At 33.3% G+C, this 27,315-nt stretch overlaps 1 protein-coding gene and 1 pseudogene across 5 annotated transcripts in view; one reads left to right on the forward strand and one right to left on the reverse strand.

The window, feature by feature from the left end:
- PTBP2 (polypyrimidine tract binding protein 2) overlaps positions 1 to 27,315 on the forward strand; it is a 76,108-nt gene that overhangs the window by 20,497 nt on the left and 28,296 nt on the right. For all 5 annotated transcript variants that reach the window (XM_039869537.1, XM_039869541.1, XM_039869538.1 and 2 more), the window contains exons 3-7: positions 4,060 to 4,135; positions 16,472 to 16,644; positions 17,890 to 18,033; positions 23,044 to 23,208; positions 23,299 to 23,409. In XM_039869537.1, coding sequence (XP_039725471.1) covers positions 4,060 to 4,135; positions 16,472 to 16,644; positions 17,890 to 18,033; positions 23,044 to 23,208; positions 23,299 to 23,409 — 669 coding nt within the window. The remainder of the gene's footprint in view (positions 1 to 4,059; positions 4,136 to 16,471; positions 16,645 to 17,889; positions 18,034 to 23,043; positions 23,209 to 23,298; positions 23,410 to 27,315) is intronic.
- Positions 21,882 to 21,981, reverse strand: LOC120607991 (uncharacterized; annotated as a pseudogene).

Here is a 27,315-nt window from a genome sequence, read left to right on the forward strand (position 1 = left end):
TAACTTTGATGTGCCCTGGGAAACCAAAAAATTTTGTATGATTCATGGCCATAACTCTTGTATTATGGTGGTCTGGAACCAAACCCACAATGTCTCTGAGGGATGCCTTCATTATCATATTTAATCCCAAGGACTGTCATATAAATTTTATCCCTATATAGTAAATGAGGAAATTAACACTTAGATAATAAGTACTTTACCAGTTCCATAGTTAGTAGGTGGAAGCTGAACTATAGAGCCCTTTCTCTTAGTTTTCTTTATGTTATACTTGCCATAAAAACAAAACTAGGTTAATCCATCACATCAATAGACTAAAAATGAAAAATCATGTAATTATATCACTAGATGGAGAAAAAGCATTTGACAGAATACAACACCCATTCATGATTAAAAACTTACTAAACTAGAAATAGAAGGGAATTTCCTCAATTTGATAAAGAACATCTACAAAAAAACTACAACTGGAATCATACTTAATGTTGAGAAACTCAGTGCTTTGTCACTAAGGTCAGGTACCAAGGCAAGGATGTCCCCTCTCTCCACTAATTTTCAGCATCCTCCTGGAAGTCCTTGCTAATGCACTAAGGCAAGAAAAGGAAATAGTGGGTATGCACATTGAGAAGGAAAACATAAAACATTCACAGATGACATGAGAGACTGTAGAAAATCCGAAACAAGTGACAGAAAATCTGGAACTAAGAAGCAAGGTTTCAGGATACAAGGCTAATATACAAAGGTCTGTTGCTTTCATATGTACCAGCAATGGACAGTTCAGTTTGAAATTAAAAATACTACTACTTACATTAGACCAAAAATATTGAAAGACTTCGGTATAAATCTAACAAAATAGTTACAAAATCCACATGAAAAAACAGCTATGATGAATGAAACCAAAGAATCAAATAAAGGGATAGATAGTTCATGTTCATGGATAGGAAGACTCAATATTGTTAAGATGTGGGTGCTTCCCAGATTGATCTATAGATTCAATATAATCCCAGTCAAAATTTCAGCAAGTTATGGATATCAGCAAAGTGATTTTAAAGTTTATATGGATAGGCAAAAGACCCAGAATAGTCACCACAGTATTGAAGAACAAACTTGGAGGACTGGCACTACCCAACTTACTGTGACTTACTATGAAGCTATAGTAATCAAGATAGTGTGGTTTTGGTGAAAGAATAGACAGGTCAGCGGAACAGAATAGAGAGCTCAGAATAGAGTTCCCTTTAAGTATAGTCAGCTTAACTTTGACAAAAGAGCAAAGGCAATACAATGAAACAGAGATAGCCTCTTCAGTAAATGGTGTTGGAACAACTGGACATCCACATGCAAAAGAATGAATTGAGACACAGACAAAAATGAACTCAGAATGGGTCATAAATTATAAATGTCTAATCACTATGCTGTACACCTATAAATAAACAAGTAAATAATGGATCACAGACCTAAATGTAATTGTAAAACTGCAAAACTCTTAGAAGATAATATAGAAGAAAGTCTAGATGACTGTGGGTATGATAATGCCTTTCTAGGTACAACACCAAAGTTCATGAAAGAAATAAGAAGTTGGATTTCATTAAAATCAAAAAGTTATTTGTGACAGACAGTATCAAGCGAATTGGAAGACAAGTCAGGCTGGGAGATAAACAAAATATATAGAGAATTCTTCCACAGACATTATCCAAAATATATAAAGAACTCTTAAAACTCAATAAGTAAACTGTATTTAAAAATGGGCCAAAGGCCTTAACAGGAACCTCGCCAAAGAAGATACACAGATGGCAAATAAACATAGTAAAGATGCGTCACATCATATGTTATCAAGGAAATGCAAATTAAACTGCGTGATACCACTACCCACTTACCAGAGTAGCCAAAACCTGGAACAGTGGTAACCATAAATACTGGAGAGTATGTTGAACAGCAGGAACTCTCTCATACATTATTGTTGGAAATGCAAAATTGTATAGCACCTTTGGAAAACAGTTTCAGTTCTTAGAAAACTAAACAAACTGTTATACGGTTCGTCAGTTACGCTCCTTGCTATTTATCTGAGTTGAAAACTTATGTACACACAGAACCTGCACACGGATATTTATAGCAGCTTTATTCATAATTGGCAAAAACTTGGAAGGAATCAAAATGTCCTTTAGTAGGTAAATGGAAAAATAATGTGGTACATCCAGGCAATGGAATATTTTTCAGCCTTAAAACAAAATGAGCAATTAAGCCACAAAGGCATGGTGAACCTTAAATGCATATTACTAAGTAAAAGAAGCCAATCCGAGCCAATATTTTATGATTTGGAATCATACAATAAAAAGCATTCTGGAAAAGGCAAAACTACTGAGACAATAAAAAGATTAATGGTTGTCAGGGGTTTGGGTGCGGGGAATGTGTAGGCAGAGCACAGAGGATTTTTAGGGCAGGGAAAAATTCTGTGTATTGTGTATTATAATGGTGGACAAATGTCATTGTATATTTGTATTATTGAATGTACATGAAGAGTGAACCCTTAGGTAGACTGTGAGCTTTGGGTGATTATGAAGTGTCAGTGAAGGTTTATCTTCATAATAAATATACCAACTGTAGTGGTGGGTGTTGATTGTGGGGGAGGCTATGGCATGTGTGGGGGTATGTGGTTTATGGGAAATCTCTGTTCCTTTCAATTTCATTGTAAACCTAAAACTGTTGTTAAAAAAAACAAACAAAAGAAACTAGGAAACACTTGTTGATAGTGGACCAACAGTGTATATATATTTCGTTGGTTCTTAAACTTTAGCATGTATCAGAAGCACCTGAGGCTAAATTAAAATCTGGATCCTACCCTTAGTTTTTCATTTAGTAGATCTGGGTTAGATCTGAACATGGATTGCTAACAGGGTCTAATGCTGGTCTAGGGACCATACTTAGAGAAATTCAGAGTATCTAATTCTGTTCATCATGTCCTTATAAAACAATGCCATGCTGAATCTTCCATGATGAGAAATTAGACATGATGCATATGTGATATTAATGTAGCTTGGTACTATGTTTTAATTTTTTTATGTGTGTATTGCTCTGAGCATTTGATAAGTAGAAAGCTTATAAAAAGGGAAATGATTTATGAATATTTGTTTACCAATTTGATATTTGATATTATGAGTTTAAACACAAGTTAGCGTAAAGTTTGTGGTTAATGTGGATTGTTTTGGACTTTCTGAAATGCTTTGATAAATTATTTCCTCTATACATTTTTTCATTTTGCTGGGTGCATTCAACTTCTTTGTACTTTTGGTTGTATAAATCAGCTCTTATCGATTTAGCTATTTTAAATATTAGTACTTATGTGTGTAAAAACAAGCCTACTTAAAATAGGCAAAACAGTTAGATTTAACTTTTATGTTAACTACTCACTTATTTTTGTATATATAAACATTTTTAAAATAGCTGAAACAACACTGGCTTGTTTGAACAGCTGTGCAATTCTGAGAACATGAATTTATAACATTTTTTCTAAAGGATTTAAAGACATAATTCAGTCTCTATATTGGCAGAAAAGAATTCTCATTACATAGATTTTACCTTTGCTTTCAGCATTCTAGCCACTGAACTATCTACCTAATTTTAATGATGATGATGAGGATGAGTTGTCCAACTCACCAGTACAAAGTTCTCATTTTCCGAAGACTTGAGTTATCTGGATGAATAAAGGGTTGGAGGAGTCACAGAATGTTTGTGAGAAAGTCCAGCTTGCTGTGGCATTAGGGGGTTTATAAAAATTGATGTAGTTCTCCAAAACTTTTGATTATGGAATCTAGTCATTTTTCCTGTTTATTGTCTTTTGTACTTGGATGAAAGGAAGAAAGGAACTGTTGGCTTTGTGGAAAAGGAAGCGAGATCGGTACTAATGTTTTTAATTTAGGGATTACAAATTTTTAATTATTCTTCATAGTATTATGCCTGACGTTTTTGTTTTTCAGTGATTATTTGAAAAGTTATAGTTAAGTGACAGATTTTCAGATTAATACTTTTAAATTAAAGATGCGTTATGTTAATTTGTTTTTGTTTTTATAGAGAGGATCTGACGAACTACTCTCGGGTAGTGTTCTCAGTAGTCCAAACTCTAATATGAGCAGCATGGTGGTTACAGGTATGTGTTAACCCTCTTAACAGTTTCATTATTTGCTATTTTATGGGGCAGAATATTAAAACTAAAATTTATTCTGTTTTGCCAGAATAGCTTTTATTTTTAAATGCTTTCTGTTGAAACATTTTAGAGAAAAACCTTACTAGACTATTTATTTGTCAAGTGAAAAAAATCTGTAGATGGTGACTTCTATGGGCAACTAACTAGATCTGATTGCTTTTTTTTTAAATCACAAAAATATAACCTTTTCATGTTACAAGTCCCCTCACTCTCACCTTTTTTGTATTTCTGATTTTAGTTTTCATGTTTGCATGTCATAAAACATTTTTAATTCTCTGTTTCACAAACCTGAAAGCCCAAACTGCAAATTAAAACCAAAGATTCAACTTCGCAGACTACATAGTTGTCTTTATTGTATGCTTTCAACCCTTTTTCTTTGCTGTAATAATATATTAATTCTTTGAATTGATTTCATTTACTTGCCTTATTACCCTATATTTTACATTTTTAACCTACAAACCAAAGTTGTTTTTTTTTCCCTAAAATCTTGCCTAAATTACTTGCTCGAGGAATTAAATGTGTTGGGCAGCAAAAGGATTGTAACAGACTGGAAGCGTATTGATTTCCTTCAGATAGCTATTGCTTTTGTCTGTAGGCAGACTCGTGTTACTGCACATTGTGTTATTGCACTTCACAGATGTTGCCTTTTTTAATAATTGAAGGCAAGACCCTCCACCAGGAAAAAGATTATGACTCACCTTATTGCGATACTTGTTTTATTGTGATACTCGCTTTATTGTGGTGGTCTGGACCGAACCCACATTATCTCTGAGGTATGCCTGTATGTATACCTCCACGCACACATACACAGTTCTGACAGTTAAGTAAAAATTAAAATGAAGTATGTACCTAATATAGTGATGTAAAGCTGAATTTGTCCACCCAAATAACTTTTTTTGTCCACATAGAGTAACTTCATATGTACATCTTCATCATGATAGACATAAAGTAATTATGAAGACATAAAGTAATTTATTGAAAGATTATACAGTATCTGATTATAGTAGAATTTAATAGTAATTAAAAACAGTAAAAAATCTAGGAAATTGCCAAATATTTAGAAATTGGAACTACCCAATTCTGAACAACACGTGACTCAAAGAAGATGTAAAGGCATATTTCTGACTGAATGAAAATGAAACTATATATCAAAATTTGTTGGATGCAGCTCAGGAAGTGCATGAGGAGAAAATAGGTCTATACCTATATTAGATAATTTTCTGCCTATATTAGGAAATACCTATATCAGAAAATGAAAGGTCTAAAATCCTAGCAAGAAGAGAAAGAAAACAAATTACCATTACTGGGAATGAAAGTGGAGATATCTCTATAGATATTACATAGTGTAATAAGAAATTAAGGCAATATTATAAACAGCAGTAATGCCAATAAGTTCAACAAATTAGATGATATAGACAAATTCTTTTATAAATCTAATTGACCAAAACTGACAGTCTATTATTCCATAATAGATATGGATTAGCTCTATATCTTTTATAAAAATTGAATTTTCAATAAAAAATATTTTCATGAAGATTATTCCAGGCATAGGTGGTTTCACTGTTGAATTTTATGAAACTTCAAATTAAGAAATAATTGCCATCTTCAGTATACTTTTTGAGAAAATAGAAGTGGTGATACTCCCTAATTCACTTTATGAAGCTACTGTAACTGACAATACCTAACATAAGAAATTAAGATTTCAGACTAATATTTTTTATTAACATAAATGCAAACATCTTTAACAGATGTTAACAAATCACATCCAGGAGTATCTAAAATACAATTTATGGTGATTAATGGAGGCTTACCCCAGGATTGTAATGGTTAACCTTTGAAAATGAACTCAAAGTTATTTATCATGATGGTAGAATACAGGGAGGAGAACAAACCCATTATGTCAATAGACACAGAAAAAGCATTTGAGAAAAATACAGATGAAAATCAGAAAACTAGCAAATTGCACAAGGTAGATAAGGAACACCTACTGAGAGCCTAACAAATTCCATTTTTGATGGCGGAACACTGAATCATTTTTTATTAGAAATGAAGTAAGGATGTCTGTTTTCATAATTTTTCTAGCATTTTGCTTATATTAAAGCAAGTAAAAAATAAGCATAAAGATTGGAAAGGAAGACGTAAAACTGTCCTATTCACAGTCAGCATGATTGTTACAATTAAAATTTTCAATTACAGTTGACAGTATTACATTAGTTTAAGTTTGTGCAATGTAGTGGCTAGACGTTTACATGAAACTTACACAGTGGTTCCTCTGGTAAATCTTGCACCCACCTGACACCATATGTAGTAATTACACTATTATTGACTATATTTCTTAAGCTATACTTTTTATCCATGTGCCAGTTTGTACTTCTTAATCCCTACACCTTTTTTACCCGGTCCCCAAACACACCTCCCATCTGGCAACTATCAGTTCGTTCTCTATATCTGTTGAGTTTGTTTCTCTTTTGTTTGTTCATTTATTTTGCCTTTAGATTTAGCATAATACCCTCTAGGTCCATTCATGTTGTCAGAAATGGCAAGATTTCATTCTTTTTTTGATGGCCGAGTAATATTCCATCATATATATGTACCACATCTTCTTTATCCATTTGTCTTTTGATTGGAGCATTCTAATCCATTGACATTTAAAGTAATTATTGATAGGTATGTAGTTATTGCCATTTCATTGTTTTCTGATTGTTTTTATAGTTCTGTTATTCTCTTGCTGTGTTCTCATGTATGTTGATGGTTTTCTGTAGTATTGTGTTTAGGTTCCCTTCTCTTTATTTCTTGTATCTCTTTTGTAGCATTTTGGTTTGTGATTACCATGTGCTTCATATATACAAAGCAGTCTATTTTAAATTGTCACCTAAGTTTGAACATATTCTAAAATCACCATTTTTACTCACTGCCACCATGCATATGTTTTTGTCATTAATTTTTACTTTGTGTGTGTGTGTGTATCTTAATTTGCTGTTGTAATTACACATGATCTTCCTACTTTTGCCTTTTAAACTTTGTACTAGCTCTAGTGTTGGTTGGTCTGCTGCTTTTATTATTTGTTTGCCTTTGAGAATTTTTTTCTTCGTGATATTTTTTTATTTATCTTCTTAAAGAAGTCCTTTTAACATTTCTGTAATACTGGTTTGGTGGTGATGAACTCCATCAGCTTTGACTTGGCTAGGAACAGTCAACATGAATTTTAAAATGAAATACTGAAAGGAATCTACAAAACGTAGTACTAATAAATGAACAAATTAAGAATAGTTGCAGGATACAAGTTTAGTATACAAAAGTAAAATCTTTCCTGATATTATGAGCAATTTATTGGAAAATGAAAAATTTTCAAATACACTACAAAAAGATAAGAAAGACAGAATATCCAGAAATAAATTTAACAAGAAATATGCAAGATATCCACACCAACAACCATAAGACATGGCAAAGAGAAAGACCTAATTTAATTAGGTCTAATTAAAGACAATGATAAAGCAAGCAGAGTCTGGGAGAATATATCAATATTTACATGTCAGTACACATATCTGACAAAGGATTATATCCAGAGTAGGTGAAACTGCTTCCACATCAGTAAATACGAACAGCCTAATTTTTAAAAATGGACAAGAGAAGGTATATGAATGGCTAATAAGCAAATGAACAGCTGGAAAGACACCAGGGACATACGGGGAAGAGCTGAATTGTCTGACTACAGGGTGAGGGCTGGAGGGTCAGTCTTCTCCCAGACAAAAGTGTTGGAAGAAACCATTGTTCCTTCACTGAGCCCCTCCCTTCACCCAGTCTGCATGTGCAGGCGGGTGCCATAGCTGAATCTTCAGCAACCTAGCTGGCACTATTCACCCCCTCCTTGGTGATTCCCTGAGACCCCACCCAACTTTCTGGCCTACCTAAGCTATTTCCAGTGGCTTTTCCTTACAAATGTCCTGTTTTGGCTCATGCTGTAGACTTTCCTAAAATCTCTCAAAGGTTCACAAAATCCAGACAAGCAACACCCGGCCTTGGCATGCCCTCAGTTCAAGGCTTGGCTTATTCCAGGTACCTTGAAGCCCAGCACGGGTAGCATCTATCTGCAGATCACTTTGTGGCTCATGCCTGGTGGCCCTGGGCAGGGCATAGGTGGCGGCTGAACTTGGTGTGTGGCAGGGCCCCTACCTGGAGACCCCAGAACCAGCTTCACACTGGTGGCCAGCTTCAGACCATACCAGAGCACCACCCAACAACCTCCACAAATGACATACCCAAAGGGCAGACTGGGGAGGCACCGGAGCCCTACTCTGTAGGGTCAGACCCTTCACGACAGCTCCTCCATTGTAGTCAATACAAGCTCTCACAATAAATCAGCCTGAGGGTCAGTCCGTCCCACTGATGTGCCAGCAGCAGTCAAGGCTCAACTACAACAGGAGGGCACAAACAGCCCACACAAGGGACACACCTGGAACACTCAGCTCAGGTGACCAGAGTGTGCTCTACATGGCCCCAAAGAACACCTACTGCATAAGGCCACTCTGCTAAGACAGGGAGACAAAGCAGTTCTATGTGATACATAGAAACAAACACAGGGAGGCAGCCAAAATGAGACAAACATGTCCCAAATGAAACGTGTCCCAAAGCTTCAGAAAAAGAACTAAACACAATGGTTATAAGGATGTTTCATGACCTCAGTGAGAACTTCAACAAAGAGATAGGGAATAAACAGAAAAAATAAAGAACCAGTCAGAAATGAAGAATACAGTAACTGAAATATTTTGGGGGAATCAATATTATATTAGAGGAAGCAGAGGATCAAATCAATTTGGGAGAGTAGCAGAAAACACTCAATCAGAATAGCAACAAGAAAAAAGAATCCAAAACAAATGAAGATAGTTTAAGAGGCCTCTGGCACAACATCAAGTGTACCGGCATTCGCAATATAGGGGTACCAGGAGAAGAGAGATCAAAGAATTTAAAACCTATTTAAATAAATAGTTATAGAAAACTTCTCTAACCTCACAAAGGAAATGCACATACAAGCCCAGGAAGCACTAAGAGTCTCAAATAAGGCAAACCCGTAGAGGACCACCACAATAAGACACGTCATAATTAAATTAACAGAGATTAAAGACAAAAAGAGAATCTTAAAATTAGGAAGAGAAAAGCAGTTAACCTACAAAGGAGCTCCCATAAGACTGTCAGCTGATTTCTCAGCAGAAACTTTGCAGGTCAGAAGGGATTGGCACAAAATATTCAAAGTGATGAAAAGCAAGTACCTACAACCAAGATCGGTTCACCTAGCAAAGCTATTATTTAGAATCGAAGGACAGATAAAGAGCTTCCCGGATATCAGCTAAAGGAATTCATCAAACCAGTATTATAAGAAATGTTAGACTTCTTTAAGAAGAAGAAAAAATATGAATAATAAAATGGCAATAACTACACGTATATCAACTTTTTATATATTGCTTTAAATGTAAATGTTCCAAAGGTTGAATGGATAAGAAAATAAGATCCTTACATGTGCTATCAGTAAGAGACTCACTTCAGATCAAGATACACACAGACTGAAAGTAAAGGAATGGAAAAGATATTTCATGAAAATGTGATATTTCATGAAAAAAAGCTAGGGTAGCAGCGCTTATACCAGACAAAATAAACTTTAAAACAAAGGCTATAACAAGAAAGAAAAGGAAGGAAGGGAAGGAAAAGGAAAAGGCCCAGTAATTCCACTTCTGCGTATTTATCCAAAGAAATCCAAAACACTAAGAAAGACATATGCATCTATTTGTTCATTGCAGCATTATTTGCGGTAGCCAAGATAAGGAAGCAAGCTGTTTCCATCAAAAGATGATTGGATAAAGGTGTGTGTGTGTGTGTGTGTGTGTCGCGTCTTGCGTGTGTGCTCTTTGCGTCGCATGCTGTGATGATGATGTCTTGGCGATGTGCAATGAAACATTACTCAGTAATAAAAAAGAATGAAATCTTGCCATCTGCAACAATATGGATAGACGCAGAGAGTGTCGTTCTGAGTGGAATAAGTCAGAAAGACAAATGCCATATAATTTCACTTACATGTGGAATCTAAAGAACAAAATAAATGAACAGAACAGAAACAAACTCATAGATACAGAAATCATTTGAAGGTTGCCAGATGGGAGGGGAGTTGGGGGATGGGTGAACAAGGGGAAGGGATTAAGAAGTACAAACAGCACTTACAAAGTAGTCATGAGGATATATAGTATAGCATAAGAAATATAGTCAATAATATAATAACTGTATGGTGTCAGTTGGGTACTAGATTTATCAGGGTGATCACTTTGTAAGTTATATAAATGTCTAATCACTGCATTGTACACCTGAAACTAATATATGTCAACTGTGATTAAAAATTAAGAAAAGTTATTAATGATAAAATGGATCAATACAGTAGATTATTACTACTTAGTAATAACAAAAGAATGACAGTACATGCAACATGAATGAATATTAATAAACATACAGAGTAAAAGAAGCCAGACACAAAAGAGTATATATTATATGGTTCTATTTCTATAAAGAGCAGATCATTAATTTTTAGTATAGAAACCAATACCGTGTTTGCCCATGGGTGTTGGAAATTAACAGAAAGGAAGTACAAGGAGATTTTCCGGGGTGATGGATGTGTTCTTTATCAATTAGCAAAGTTGTAAAACAAATTTAAAATTTGTTTGAAATAGCAGGCTAGCTTTGGGAACCATCACTTCTAGTTTTGTCTTGCTAGAATGTGAAATACTCAGAAGGAAATGACTAAAGGTGATTCCTCGCAGGCAGCTGTCTGGATATGGGATTTAATATACTAAGGAGCTTGGATTTTACCAGATTTACATTTTAGAAAGGATTTTGTTCCATTTGTATTTTGTAGGTGATAGAGAGGGTTACTAAAGTGCATAGGGAGGACAGTTAAAAACTTTACAATAATTTGCTCTAGGGGCATTGAAGTCCTGAATTTTTAGGTCTCAGCAGAATATGGAGGAAACGATGTATCAAGAAATTAGAACATCTGAGTTATTTGGAAGTGGACTTGTTGGGAGAAGGATTAAGAGTTTTGTTAGAAAAAGAAAAGTAGAAAAGGATATTTGTTTTTATTGAAAAGGAAGGATAATACCTTACTGTTAACCTTGTAAAATTACTTTTAAAATGTATGTTTAGGAGTAATAATGAAATTTATCACCAAAAAATGAATCCAGTATCTTTGTAGTGATAGAGTAAAATTCCTTAAAGCTTTGTTTTAATGTAATAAATTTACATAGATTCAATTTATTTTACCTTTATGCTCAGAGGAAACATTTTGAGTTTTAAAATTATTTTTTTTCTGATATAGAAAATGTGAGTCTGTATATGTTCTAACAGACCCCAATTTGAATACTGTTGCTTAAAAGAGCATAAAAAATCTTTAAAAACTAGTGCATTTATTTGCCTGGAAAACCATTGCTGCCCGTATGTCTCAAAAAGGGACTTTTACAGACATTATTACAAGAACACTTGTATGGTTAGCAGGTGCAGATTACATTCTTACATTCCAGCTTTACTCAAAAGTGTTTCTTTTGATCGACTTAACTATAGAATTCTGTTTCTAATAGCATCTATCTGAATAGCCTTTCCCTATCTAGAAGTTTTTCATTATACTTATTTTTTATGTCAATGAAAAAAATCGTAGAAGTGAGAAATTAATATTAGAAACTTTGTCTTGGGTAAATATCTAATTCATTACATTAAGACTTATTTTATAATAAATTAAGTTCTTCAGAAATAAAAGTAAAACATATCAAAATACAACTAGCTCCAACTAGTATTGGAATTGGATTTTATTGAAAGGAATTTGTAACCATTTGGCAGTGGGAAGGAGGCAAGACAATTGTGAGATACGATCTCTTGAGTCATTTCTTTAGAGCTGTGGAAATGGAATATCCCTTGAAGTTTGGCATACATATTTCTGCCAGTACTGCATATTGTTATTTCGTAGTAGCAGGATTTATTATTGCTAAAAGTGTGACGTTTCGCCTTATGTAAAATAACTGAAATCATTCCATAAATTCTGATACATGTTACTCAGAACTCTTGAGATTTTTATTTTAATTTTTACATGCAGACAATTTTGATATGTCATTTCATGTTGTTATGCTTTGAGAGTATTTCAGTTTTACAGTTTGAATGTTAATAGGGGTTCTAATATGTCCTCTTACATGTAGAAGTTAAGAGAAACTGCTCTAATTTAGTCTAGCCTTCTATATTTTTCTAGCTTGTGCATTAGATACTTATGGCAACTAGGCTTTGTAACTACTTGGAAATGCAGAGTTACAGCCAGATTTTACAATAAACCTAGTAAACTTTGTGTGGTGACTGTTGGAATTAATTAATTAATCAGCCAGCAGAATAACAGAAGGACTGTCGATCTGTATATACCTGTTTCTAGTTAACTCTTTGGAATTTCTGTTTTCCAATATCGGAATGCAAAGAGTATGAGCATTCGTTTATCTTAGCTCCAATTTTTTTTATTTATTTTTAAAGCCAGATTCTGTAATATTTTGTGTTACTCTGAATTGTAAAACTGTTCGGAATTAAACTGATTTGCCTCTCACTATCATATTTGAGAAATTAGTTACCAGTGCTTTTATAAATGCTTGAGTCTGAAATACTTGGAGAATGAGAATTATGTTTTGTTAGTTTTCACAGGGCAGATGAAGTATTAAGTTTTGAAATGCACTTCAGATTGGTCATGCAATTGAAAGTAAAGAATTACAATATTGGCGAATGAGTGGGACTAAAATAATAGATTTGCAAATTAAATGAGATGATTTTTCTAACCCAGGTGCTCGAGTACACTTATATGAGCAAGTAAAGGTAGGAAAAACTTTGAGACCAAAACGGTTTGGGGAACTCCAACTATTTTGGGGGCTGAATGAGTAAGCAGAGGGTTCAAAGCAGGTAGACGATGAGTAGGGAAGAAAGACAACTAGAGAAGAGTTGTTGGGCTGCTGTGAGGATAGACTTGGTAAGGGTGAGAGGCCTCTCTGATCTTTGGCCACAGACGGATTTAACACATTACCCTGGATCTTGCTAAAACCTGTTTATGTGAAAACTGTAGGTTAAAGCTATAGAGAACAAGGTCAGTCAAAGAGAAAAGAGATGGACTGGGACTGATCAAAAGTTGAAGTTCACTTTAGAAATGAGTTAGAAAGCCACTTTGTGCAAGAGAAGTATTCAAATATGAACAGTTTTTACATTTTATATGTTTAGAATTTGTGAGTAGAAGAACATCCTCCTTAAGCAAAAGGCTTTAAGAGGCTGAATAATATATAGAAAATGGTATAATTAAATATTTCTACAATATATATGCAACGTATAAGCAGAAACATGACTACATCTGTTGTTGCATAAATTCTTAAAAATCATTATTTTTGTTTTTACATACCCAAACCAAAAGTTTCTGCATTTACTTGGGAACTGGAAGGAAAAAAATCATGGAAAGAATTCCAAATTATTGTACTTTGTCTTCTGAAGAATCATAGATCTATATAACCCAGAGAGACCCAGTCTTCTCTGATAGGGGAGTAAATGGCCGAGATACTTCCTAAGCTGAGGGCCATACATTTTCTTCTGCACTCTTTCTTTTCCAGGGCCAGGGTCGTCTCATACATGAAAGAAGGCTTAGTTGTATGATTAAAGAAGTCTTCATTTTCCAGTTTCACATTCTCATAGTATTATTCTTTAAAACGAAGATTTTTTTTAATATTTAGCACGAAAATGTGAATATTTAGTAACTACCCTCTCTGAAGCAGTTAACTAACTAAAGGAGTATCAGGTAACATGCGAAGAGAGTATAAATTTTGATAGTTTCTTGATTTTTGGAAGAAAAGGACAGATTTTGTCTTGGCCATCGTATATAATAAGAAATTTGTCTTTGGGATCCTCTTGTAGTGCAGCGGGTTAAAAGCACAGGCTATAGAGTTATACTCCCTGAGTTTTAGTCCTTTTTCTACCACATTGTCTTCACTACTGGTTAACTTATAGTGAATATTAAATATTGATGCAAAAGAAAAGTAGCATCTTGTCTGTATTTCTCAAAAAAAAAAAAGGGTTATTTATCTTCTTTGCAAAAAATATCCCATCTTCCTATATTATTCAGCTATTTTACTTCTGCTTACCAGCAACTGTTTAGGAATTATCCAACACAAATCCAGAATAATAAACAGTTCTATTCTCTTAATAATAGGTTTAAGCAGCATTTTGCCTTTGGAGGGGATCATATTCTAAAAATCATTTGAGAAGGGAAGGTTATTTTTTCTTTCTTATATGTACAGTGTTAGGTAGTAGCTTTATTGTGGTGTTTTTTCTTGTCTTTTTCCTAATAGTAAAAGGACAGACTGAATTAGGAAAAACTTAAATTTGCTGTTTTGAGTTTCCTGATACCATTATCTCTTACTCCTGGGGGGCTCTAGGTTGGATTATGAGGTAGTTGTCATTGTTATTCAAATAAATGAATGAACGAGAACACAAACTATCAGGATTCTATACTCATATTGCTTTGCCAAGAAAAGCCTCACATAGAATATGCATTTTTATGCCACTTATGTGTTTTAAGGCATATATATATTTTTGATTCCCTGCTTAACTTACATTTCCAATTAACAGATGCAATGATGATTTTGATAAATATGATGCCATAAAATAGAAAATTCAACCTCTTTTTGATAAATTCAAGTGCCCGTGCACATACAAATCTTGCTTAGTTATGAGAGAGTGCATAGAGAGCACCCTGTAATTTTTGATATTTTTGTAGTAGCTAGAGCTAGCTAGCAAGACTTTTATGTTAATGTATTCAGAAGCCAAAGTACTACTCTTCTGCAGAAGGGGATTTTTGAATGCATTGGCTGGTCATTCATGTATATAGGCCTGGGAAAAACTCTTAGAGTAAAATACGACTAAGTATATTTTGACAAGTAAATTATCAAGTGAGTTCATACATCTCTTAGAGATACCCTCTCTGATCATCCAGTAAAGTCACTACTACACCACCCTGTTAAATTATTTTAACATTACTCTATTGTACTTTCTTCACAGCACTTAATCACTATAAAAAGTTATCTGGTTCATGTGCTAGTTTTCCTACCTGTTAGCCTGTAGGAAAGCATCAGAGAGCTTACTGATCTTGTTCACTGCTGTATCTGAGAGCCTAAAACAACAGTGCCAGACACATTTGAGACTCATTAACTGTTTATATTATCAATGTGTGAATGATTTTTGAAGACACTTAGAGATCAAGGTGATCTTATAGTTTTATAGATATTATTTAGTATATATATATTATTTATAGATATGTTTAGATAGTGTTGAATGTTTTGGGGAGGACCTAAAATTAAATACAAAATCGAGTATACATGTATATTTTTTAATGTATAAAAATCCTTCATTTTAGTCTCAGAAATATCCTTGAGTCTTTAGAAGATAAAAGACCACCAATACTGAATAGTGGATAGACTTCAAGTTCTTCAAACAATTCTACATAAAACATCACCTATTTTATTACATCTTTAGTAAGATTCTTATTTTTGGTGAAACTGGAATAAAGGCAGGTAACTAATTTGATGATTTAAATGTATCGGTTTACTTTAAAGCTCAGAGTGTAACAGAATAAGGTAATCAAGTCCATGAGTGATTTATAGTATATAGATGTCGATGGCGAGAAAATATTTAGGTAGATTAGGTGGTAATATCAAATTGGAAGAGGCACATTGTAGGTGAGCATAATGTGAATTGACTTTAATTTTTACAGCAATGCCTTCTTTGATCCCACTTTTGAGTATGATACTTCCCAAATTGAACAATTTATAATTTCTCAGGTAAAATTATAATCTCCCTAATTTTTTGCTAAGTCAAATATTTCACATTTTAAAACTATTTCTGTTAGGCTGTGATAAAATGATTAAATTGCAAGATAATTATGTTTTTTAGCCATTGGACAAATTTTCTATATGAAATTATATTTTAATGTTTCTGCTGTATTACTTATTACTCTTATACTGTTCAGAAACATATTTACCCAGTGGTCATCTTAATTGATAATTTCATTTAATAATAATTGATGAATAGGATTTTCTCCATTTCTTTGAAACCTCAGTTTTTGAATTTTTAGGAATTATTCAGGGATTCTCAGCTGTGTTTTTTAAGTTCTTTTATAAACATTGTTTTATGTTTGTTAATATAGATAAGGAAAATTAATGTAAAGACTTTTTTAATGTCTTTCAGCCAATGGTAATGATAGTAAAAAATTTAAAGGAGAAGATAAAATGGATGGTGCTCCTTCTCGTGTACTTCATATTCGAAAATTACCTGGCGAAGTGACAGAAACCGAAGTTATTGCTTTAGGCTTACCTTTTGGAAAGGTGACCAACATCCTTATGCTGAAAGGAAAAAATCAGGTATACTTCTTTTAGGACTTAGAGAATATTAAGCTGCAGACTATCCAGCAGGTGTGAATTAGCTGTCCTAATAAAAGTATAAAATATAGTTCTTTTAGAAAAGAAGTCTTACTCTTTTCCTGGTAGTTGTTGTGTGGTGAACTAATGCTAGGCTAGGGCGCTAAAATAAATAACTCACAAGTTTTCAAATTTTGCCTTTTGAATTTATTTTAGGACTGAACAATCGTTATAATGAAGTTGTGGAAAATACAAATGAAGTACAGTATTTTATTGTGGGTCTGCTCTTTGTAATATCAGTAGGGGTACTAGTAGCATCTTGTTATTTAAGCATATTCCATGGAAATACTTATCCGATAGCATTAAAATAGTTATTAATCCTAGATAGTCTTCATTGAACAATGTCCCTGTAGCAGTAAGGCCCAGATATATTAAAAATCAGATTTTTTAAATTAACAGACTCAGTGATTTTGTTAATGATACCACAAAATAGAAAATTCAGCCTCTTTCTGATAAGTTCAAGTGCCTGTGCACGTTCAAATCTTCCTTAGTTATGAGAGGGTGCATGGAGAGCACCCTGTAATTTTTGATATTTCTGGCATAGTGAGAACTAACTAGCAAGACTTTTATATTAATATATTCAGAAGCCAGAATACTACTCTTCTGCACAAGACCCACTTAAGGGGATTTTTGAATGCATTGGCTGACTATTCATGTATGTAAACTTGAGGGAAACTCTGAGTAAAATATGACTTAAGTTTAATTAGACTAGTAAGTTATCGAGTTAATAGTACCATTTAGAAGAACTTAGGAAATTTAACAGTCTCTTAAGTATAGGTAATGTTAGTAATAATCTGACATTTAATTTTTAACTTTTTTCTTTGTCTATTATACGGCTTCAAAAATGATATCTCTAATATTCTCTAGGAGTGGTAAAATTCTGATGCTAGGAATTGTTTAGATTTAATTTTCTGTAGCTTTTGTTGGGGGAAGTACTTTTGTGGTGTATGGAAAATCAATGGGAAGTAGAAGCAGCATGTACTCAAAGAGCTTTTTACTTAGGTTAACTTTAATTGTATACCTAACCTTCCAATAAGGATTTCTGGTTCTTATTAGAGCATCTATATCTAACTTGAAAGATTATATCTATATACTGATTTTTCTAATTAGCTGAATAGGTTACACAGATATTAAAGTTTATTTGAATTTAATTTATAGTGTTACAACTTTTGCTATTTAAATTTTTAGGCATTTTTGGAACTAGCAACAGAAGAAGCAGCTATTACTATGGTTAATTACTATTCTGCTGTGACACCTCATCTTCGTAACCAACCGATTTATATCCAGTACTCCAATCACAAAGAACTAAAAACAGATAATACATTAAACCAAGTAAGTATATGTAGGTATATAAGTGAAATGACCTAGAACATATTAAGAATCTCATAAATTTATTAACAGAAAATAAAAATTTTAACCATTCTGAAGATGTTTCTGTGGGCATTCTGTTAGTGTGAAGACGTTTTTTTGGCAGTGTGTCCCTACGTGTTAAATATTACATTAATTTACAATAATTCTGTGTGGTCTCTTTCATATTTTAAATTAGTACTGGATGAATTAATTAAATATTTTATCGATGCTTTTAAGGTCCTGGTCAAATGTTCTTTTTCTTGTTGCAAGTTAAGTTTTTGTATAGAAACTGTTTATGAAGTAGAACTTATTAGCATAAACTCTTTGTACAGATCTATTGCTGGGACTTGAAGGTATGAAGTTCACTCCCTTTGGTTACTTGACTTTAACAGGTCCTAATTTCTTACAGAAAAATTCCTGTTTAAGATATGTTAATAGTTTTCCTGGGGGAAAATATAAGAATTAAAAATATATGAATGTATTGATCTTCTAAAACTGTGATGTAGAAGATACTATTTTAAATTAATATATTTTTTAAAATATATGACTGATTTTAGACCTAAGTGCATGGACTGTAGTAATAATTAAAAACTATAGTTTCAATGTAATTTAATATATTTTTGTAGCTAATTATATTTTTCTCTTTCAGTAAATTCTAAATTGTATCTGGCTTGTTGTCTTACCGAAAATTTAATGAAAAATAATTTTTCATAGATTTTAACATTTATAAAAGGTGATTTAAGTCACTTTAATAGTTTTTCTAAAAATAAGCATATAAATTTTTTGTTTAAAAGATAAGGCTAAAATTTCAGCTGTTTTTTTTTTTTTTTAATTTGGTAATAATTCTCATTCCTTTTGAACCAGAAGTTGTACTTCTAAGAATTTATCATAAGGAAATGCATCACAAGAAAATATCTGTTCTCTAATCTTTTTATTTAGAATTTAAAATGGCATTTGATGTCCCAATTTTATTTTATATATTAGTATTTTCAGTAATTTGTGAATACATTTTTATTTTAAAAGATTCAAATGACAGGAACATGTAAAGAATAAAGCTAAGACAGCAATAAATAGATGTATATAAGGGAGGGAAATTTTAAATTTTAAATAGGATAACCAGTGAAGACCCCATCAAGAAGTGGCATTCGAGTAATAAACTTCAAAGTAGCTAAGGAATAAGGTGCTTAGTCCAGTCTGGGTTTTTTTTAGACACAGAGTAATAGTGTAGAATTCTTTCTGTTAAAATATTTTTCGCAGCCATATTTTTAATTTTCAAAAGCCCTTTAATCTTTGATCATCCTTTTCGCATTTGTTTTATGATTTCGCAGTTCTTTATGGATACTAATAGTGTTTTAAAAATATTTCACTGTACTCCAGATTATTTCTTTTTTTCTTCAGCGTTAATTGTTACATTTATCTTGTTTTCTTTCCTTCTTCCCCTTATCCCCCGTTTTCTGTTCATATTTTAGAACGGACAATTAGGTTTTATTGGGCCTGAATACTTTCCTATAAAGTAATGAGGAGTTGGATACCAAGCTGAGATTCCCCTTAGATGCCAAAGAGATCTTTATTCTGGGTCAACAAAATTCTCTTTAGAATTTCTGGTTCCCCAAAAGGGAACGTTTTGTTGTTGTTATTTTTGTTTTTGTTTTTTAATAGTAAAGGAGAGAAATGGTGGGGGAGAGGAGGGAGAGGAGTTTAGCTGTTTGACTTTATTAGTCCTTTTATTTTCACTTTTTGTCCTGTGAACCTATCGATTTCTGTAATCTTAATTTCTTTGACTGCTACCAGTCCAAACCCTTTTTGCTATGGGTTCACTATGTCTTTTGTCCGTTTGGTTCCATTCATTTTCTCCGTTCCAAGAAATTAATAAAAATGAGTCTTAGTTGATAATGACCTCTCTGCTCAGCGTTTGTGTTTAGAAGAGAAGCAAGTGAATATGTATCAACCATAAATTCCTCTGGAACCCTTCCTCAAATCAAGTCCTGTCAATTCACTCTCCTTAATATCTCCTTACTTTCCTTCTTCTTTCTTGCTACTTTCATTAGCTCAGACACAGTCTCCTCTTTGCTCTATTACTGTAATAGTGATCTGCTTTAATTTTCCTTTTGAATTCTTTTTCTCGATGTCTTTCTGAAATGCACAGATCTAAGTGCCTGTCAGGATAAAGTCCCTTTCTGAGATGGCTACTGTTTCTATATTCTGTTTTTATGATTCCTTTCACCCTATACAGCTGTGCTTCTGTCCCAAAAGTAAATGTAGATCCTCTAACCTGGCATGCTTTCTCTTGTTTTTCAGGCTTTTTGAGTCCATTGTGTCTCTGTACTGTCACTTTTGCCTGGAATATTGTGGCCTTGCCAGCTTTTGTGCTGTCTTCCGCCCTACTCCTCACCCCATGTTTTACATGGCCAGTTATTAGACATCTTCAGGTCTCCCCTTAGCTAGTTTCCTCTAGAAAGCCATCCTTTGATCCACAAAGAGTGGATTAGATTTGAATTAAGAACCTTTAATACAGAATCACAGGGAGTTAACTACCATGTACTGCTAGACTGGCTAAAATTAAGACAGTTAAAACCAAGTGTTGGTAATAATGTAGAAAAGCTTGAACTCTCATTTATAAGTGATAGGAACAGAAACTGGTAGAATCATTTTTACAAATTTGAAATATTTACTAAAGCTGAGCATATTTATTCTTTGACTTAGTAAGTCTACACCTAGTTATATACCTAAGGAAACACATGTGCATCAGAAGATATATATGAAAAGTTCATGGCACACTGTGTAATAGTCCAAAGCTGGACGCTATCCAAATGTTCAGCAGCAGTAGAATATGTTGTGTATCCATTAGGTGGAATACTGCCTATAAAAAGAATGAACAAGCTACTGGTACCTGCAAAATATGGATATGCATCATAAATATGTTTATTGAAAGAAAATGTATGGAGTAAATGAATACTTATGTGCTTGTATGGAATGGATATATGCACATATGCTTGCATATATGTAATACTAGATGGTATTTCTGGAAGGATACCCAAGGTAATACTGGCGAAGGGTGGGTAAGGGAAAGCAGATAAAGTGGCAGGGTTACAGAGGAAACTTTTAACCTTTTGTACCTTTTGGATAATATACCATGATCATATGATTCCCATTTTAAAAAAGCATTCCATTATTTGATATGGCAGATGTTAATGTTTTTCTTAGTTGTGATTATTCTTGCTTGTTGTAATTTCATATAATATGTGAAAGGACATGTTCACGAATGAAAAAGTAATGTGGTGAGCTACTTTAAAGCTTATTTAAATATGTATTGAGTTAAATGCAGCAGATCCTTGAATAACATCATTGTGAAAATGAGACGCCATAGGAATTTAACACTTAGTAATAAAATTGATTTTGTTATGTCCTTTTGCTTGAAGTTGCAGAACCTATTGACGAAGTTAAGTGAGGATCTACTGTATATTCAGACATTTAAATTAACATTGCTCTAGACATCTTTTTATCCCTCTTTTTTCTTTATAACTATATTCTCCATATAAAATGTCGAATTTGAATTAATGAGTCACTTTAGATAACAAATTTATAGGTCATGTTATTATTTAATTAGCATAGCATTTAAATAATGAGGTTTGCCTACATGAATACATGGTCTCTTTGAGTCCCAAGACATACATGATCCTTTATTATATACTATTTCAGTGAAATGACCATTTTTTCCACTCAGCTTTTTGAGGTATAATTGACATGTAACATTGTTAAGTTTAAGGTATACCTGTTGATTTGATATGTATTGCACAGTGATTACCACCACAGTGTTAGCTAACACCTCCAAAAAAAGGTAACACTTCACAAATTTTTGTGTCATCTTTGGGTAGGGGCCACACTGATCTTTTGGTGCAGTTTTAGGACATGTGCTGCTGAAGTGAGCACTAACCATTCTTATTTGTTCTCATATGTGTCCTAATTCTTTTGTATTCTTCCTTTTCATTCATCACTGTGATCTATTTGTATTCCTGTTCATCTGCCAGTACAGTTTTTAAAAATTTTAAAGCAGTGCAGAGTTGTTTATAATTGTTACCTTTAATGATTATTTCCTTTTATATAGATTTTTGACCCTGGATAAGTTAGAAAGAAATTATCTTCTTATTTATGAACCTGTTCAACTAATAACAACAACAGCAAAATAGTAATAAAGGCAGTGTTTTTAGAACATTTAACATGATTTAGTTGACAGATTTCCTAAAAATACTATGTTCAGTTCTTAATGTATTCACATTTTAAAATCTACAATCAAAATGTGTGTTACAGTAGTTGATGTTATGGTTTAATTAGCAATATCTTATTAGTCATACATAAAATAATAGTGCATTTTACAAGTGTGTATTAGATACTATGGGAAATACCCTCTATATTTTATCTTAAAGTATTTCTGAAAATGTCATGGCTTTATACATTAGTGTATATCAGTTTCTGTTCTAAAAATTTGGGTGCCAGAAGTTAACACCAGTATTAAAAAAGACTTAATTTGTATTCTGAATATTCTTGTAAGATTGTATTAGAAATAATAAGCTTTATGGGAATTCTTTTTGATAGTAGAATAATTCCCTTGAGGTTTACCATATGCCCTTTTTATGCACAATAATGTTAGATGGAAATTTTATTCTTTTCTAAAAGTTTATTTGATTATATGGCAAATCCATATAATCAGAAAATGTAGGTACATCTTGTTCTTTTGAAAATAAATAACGTTGCCTGTTTACACTTGTTAGCATTGGTCCCAAACCCTAGATAATTGTTTTGCAGTAAATACTAAAATAGTTGAATTATAAACAGACAGTGCCTGGCAGATGCTCAAAAGTAGTTGAATGAATGTTAAATTTTGTTTAACTTATGTGTTTTAGAAAAGAAATGAGCTAATAGTGTAACATGTAGCAAAAAATAAGTGAAAATACTTGATGTATTTCTAAAGTGCTTTTATCTTTCAATTTTCAGCGTGCTCAAGCAGTCCTTCAAGCTGTGACAGCTGTCCAGACAGCAAATACTCCTCTTAGTGGCACCACAGTTAGTGAGAGTGCAGTGACTCCAGCCCAGAGTCCAGTGCTTAGAATAATTATTGACAATATGTACTACCCTGTGACACTTGATGTTCTTCACCAAGTAAGTTTAATTTCATCGGCATGTTGACCTATAAATTGAAGAAATAACAGTATAGTAGATAAAAATGTTTTGATTTTAATTTTTTAACAGATATTCTCTAAATTTGGTGCTGTATTGAAGATAATCACCTTTACAAAAAATAACCAGTTTCAAGCTCTCCTCCAGTATGGTGATCCAGTAAATGCTCAACAAGCAAAACTTGTAAGTCTAGATAATATTTTTTTGAGGTAGTGATATTTTTCATAGGTAGATGCACACAGCTAATTCATACTAATGTAACTTAGCAATACCATGTAGATGACACAGATTGGTGTCACTAAGATAATATTAGAAAAGTTTAGTATTTGTGATAAAAAAGAAATGTTTATTTTTAAAGATAATCATATCTGCAGTTATTACAATATAGGCTTATATTATTTTGCATTTTTATTTGGTTTATATTTTGTACCGTTGAGGATATATAGCAGGATTGTATTGTGCATGCACACCTGTATGCATATGGGAGTTTTCAGTGGGAATTTCAAAGTAATTAATTTAGCTGTCTTTTTAAAGGTTTTTTTTTAAAAGATAGGTTTTCTGAATGGGTTTCTGTTCTACTTTTCATTCACATTATTTACTTTTTATTGTTGTTACATACGGAGTGTAAGACATTATTAAAAGAAGTCTTTCCCTGTCATGGCTACCATACCACATTTTTGCTTCTAAATGCTTTAATCTTCTGTTTATGTATCATATTTAAACCTACCTTTGCTCTGCCTCTTTAACTTCTTGTGCCATATTATGTCATTATTATTCCAGTGTTAAACCATTAAATCACTCTTTTTTTTGTCTTAGCTCTTTTTCTACCTTTCACTCTTACTTTGACTAATTATTATGGTCTGAAATACTTCAGTGCTTCCTCTAGATTAAGCTAGCTTGTATGGAACCCAGACCATTTTTGATTATTGCTTCATTGCATTTCCATCCTTAGAATCTCATTTGGGGGCAAAAACAGCTTCAGGTAGCAGAAAAACTATACTAGTAATAGCATAACTGGAGTGGTTTGCCAAGTGTTATTATCTCAATTTTTTCTGACTATTACTCCGTGTTGTAAACAGAACAGGAATTTTTCGTATGTTATAAGGGGATGCTAAAATTTAAAGAGGTAAATTACTTGTCATAATGTACATTATCTGTAAGGTAGAAATTTTCTCAATCTTCTTTTCTCTCATTCCCAAGTTATAGTTATGCTATCTAATCTTACTGTATTTTCCTTTTCAGGCATAAATTAACAGTTATAATTTTTTCTCCAAAAATAATTTTCTTAACATTCTCCAACTCTTCAACTTTGGAAATATTTTATATTTAAAGAGTTAGCAAAATCAGCATATGAGGTTTGATCAGTAGCAGACAGTCTAAAAGCTATGATTTCTATGGCATTTTTTACAACCTCAAACATTTAAATATAGCACACATTTTTCTTAATGTAGAATATTTTCTTTGTCATTCCCTTCTGATCGAGAGGAATAGTATTTGTTAAAGGACCAATGAAATGGAATTTGTTAGGAATTATTCTTCATTTGCGCTAATATTCAATGGGGAAAGTAGTTTATATGTATATCTTTTCTGGAGTAATCTATAGTTACATTTAATCTTATGATAAAAAATTATACCTCAATTATGTTAGAAGGATTTGGGGTTTTCATTTACTCAGTCTTCTGTGCTAGGTAATAAGCATCAAACTATAGGTGTTTGTGATTATTATAAACACTCAAGTTTTCTCTAGAAAGATCTGCAGTTGTCATTTTAAAAGAGTAGTTAAGAGAGGAAAAAAGAGTTTTCGAAACTTGCTTGACTCATTATCTCATAATTCAGACTCCTGGTTAAAATATATACTTTTGATGATTCAGTCATCTTTCTTTATGCCTGTGTCTGGACTCTTGAGTATACCCAGAGAATATCACATAATCTAACCAGTTTAACTTCATCAACATCAGTTACAAAATAGGCCCATTACTCTGCTTGAAAAATCTTCCTACATTTCTCCAGTCAGAGTGTTCTCCCATTTTTCATGATGACTATATCAAACAGTAATTTCTCCTTCAACCATGTCTCTCCTCACTCCCCTTTTTGACCCTGCCTACTGCTTTTCAGAAAAAAAAAAACAAAACTATCAGATGGAAACTCCATCAGCTTTACTCACAAAATCACTATCCCCATACCTATCTTTCTTTTCATAAAAGGCATAGATATTACTATTTAAGACTAGTAAATGGATCCCATCCTCTCCTGCACTATCCATCATCCCCTTTTTTATAGTTTTCTCTGTGTTGGCTGCTACTCACCAATGTTTCCTTAAGCCTCTGTCATTTTAAATGAATTTACCCTTAACTCTATCTCTCTCTCTGTCCATCTGTCTATCACCCTCAGTTCTCCCTTTTCATTTATAATCAGACTTTTTAAATAAGCTTGCTTTGTTTGCTTTTTATACTTCTGATCCTCTTGTTATTTCTCTACCTACTGTAATTTGGTTTCAGTCCCCATTTACCCAAATTGTTCTACCCGGTGTCACCAGTGAACCCTAGAGTAGCTAAACCTCACCAGCATTGAGTCCTTCTCTTACCTAATGTCTAGATAGCATTTGACACTGTGAACCACTCTCTGTTTTTTTTGTTTTTTTGTGTTTTTTTTTTAACCACTCTCTTAAGATCCTCTCTTTTCCGGGTAACTGATACTTCTCACCTAGATGAACCCCACCTCTCTGTTTCTTCCTTGTCAGATCCCTCCCGCTGCCTGGGGATCTTGCCTTTTCCCACAGCTCTCGTACACCTTTGTTACTCTGACAGTGCTCACATCACTTTCTCTAGCTCATGCCTCTCCTAAGAGACCCAAACTAGGCACCCAGTGGACTATGGGGCACTTTCAAAGTTAGCATGTTCAATTTATCTCTCACCCCACCCCACCCCTCCAAAAAAAATCCCTGCTAAACTTCTGGTGTTCCCTGTGTCAATGAAACTCAAGGTGAAAACTAAGCAACAAGTTAGAAACATGGACTCATTCTTTATTTCTCTTCCTTTCAGTCTATCACCAAATCTTATTGATTCTAGATCCTAAATTTCTGTTGAATCTGTCCTTTTGTCTCCAACTCTCTTGCAACCCTCCCTAGATTAAGCCAGTGTTGTTTAAAGTGCTGGGCTCTGATGCTGCAAAGTGCTTGTGCCAAAATACAAATCAGCATACTGCTAGCTACAGTATGTTTAGTGTTCCATACTGATATAAATTCTGATGCAAACTTCTTATCTTCATGCAGAGTGACTTGGGCTGTTACCCATGAACCACAGTGTGAATGGTACTGATCTATGCCATCATCTCTTAAAACTTACTGCTTCATTGGCTTTCTGACTGAACTCACCACTTTGACTTCTTTCCCCACAGCTGTTATTTTTCCAGAGTACTAAGAATGATGCCAAAGTCACATTACTTCCATCCTTGGTGCTCTTCAGTTACTGACTTTTGTCCTTTGTATAAAGTCCTCAGTCCTTAACATGGCTGTAAACTAAATCAATCCTCAGCTTGCCTCTCCTGTCTTATCTCCCACCTCTTTCACTATATTGGACTTCTTTAAATAGCTTGCTTATGTTGTATTGTCTCTGATCTCTTAGGCTTACAACTTGCTGTTTATTCCATTTGCTAATACTATTTTCAGCTCCTTATCTTGTTTCAAGTTACCAGTTTAGAAGTCTCTTCTCAGAGAAATGTTCTATAACCTTTCATTTAGATTAAATCTCCCTTTCTTAGTTCTCATCACCATACATCAATTGTTAATTACTTGTTAAATGTCTGTATTTTCCGTTGGACTGTGTCTGCTTTGTTCTCTGCTGCGTTCCTAGAACTTAGCACAATGCATAGCATATTGTAGGTATTGGGACATTTTCATCCCAGGTCACAACTTTCCCAGCACCTGATGTGCTATAAATTTTTTCCTGCCTTTCAGCCATCCATGTATCTCAGTATATCATAAAATGAGTTAGTTCTAAGCTTTGTAATTTAGTTGCTAGATATTTATGCTTGTTAAGGCAATGGAGGTCATATAAAATTATAGGCAAGAAGTAAGAATTTGGGATGAGA

This window comes from Pteropus medius, unplaced genomic scaffold (genome assembly GCF_902729225.1).
Source record: "Pteropus medius unplaced genomic scaffold, Ma_sr-lr_union100, whole genome shotgun sequence".
Classification (NCBI taxonomy): domain Eukaryota; kingdom Metazoa; phylum Chordata; class Mammalia; order Chiroptera; family Pteropodidae; genus Pteropus; species Pteropus medius.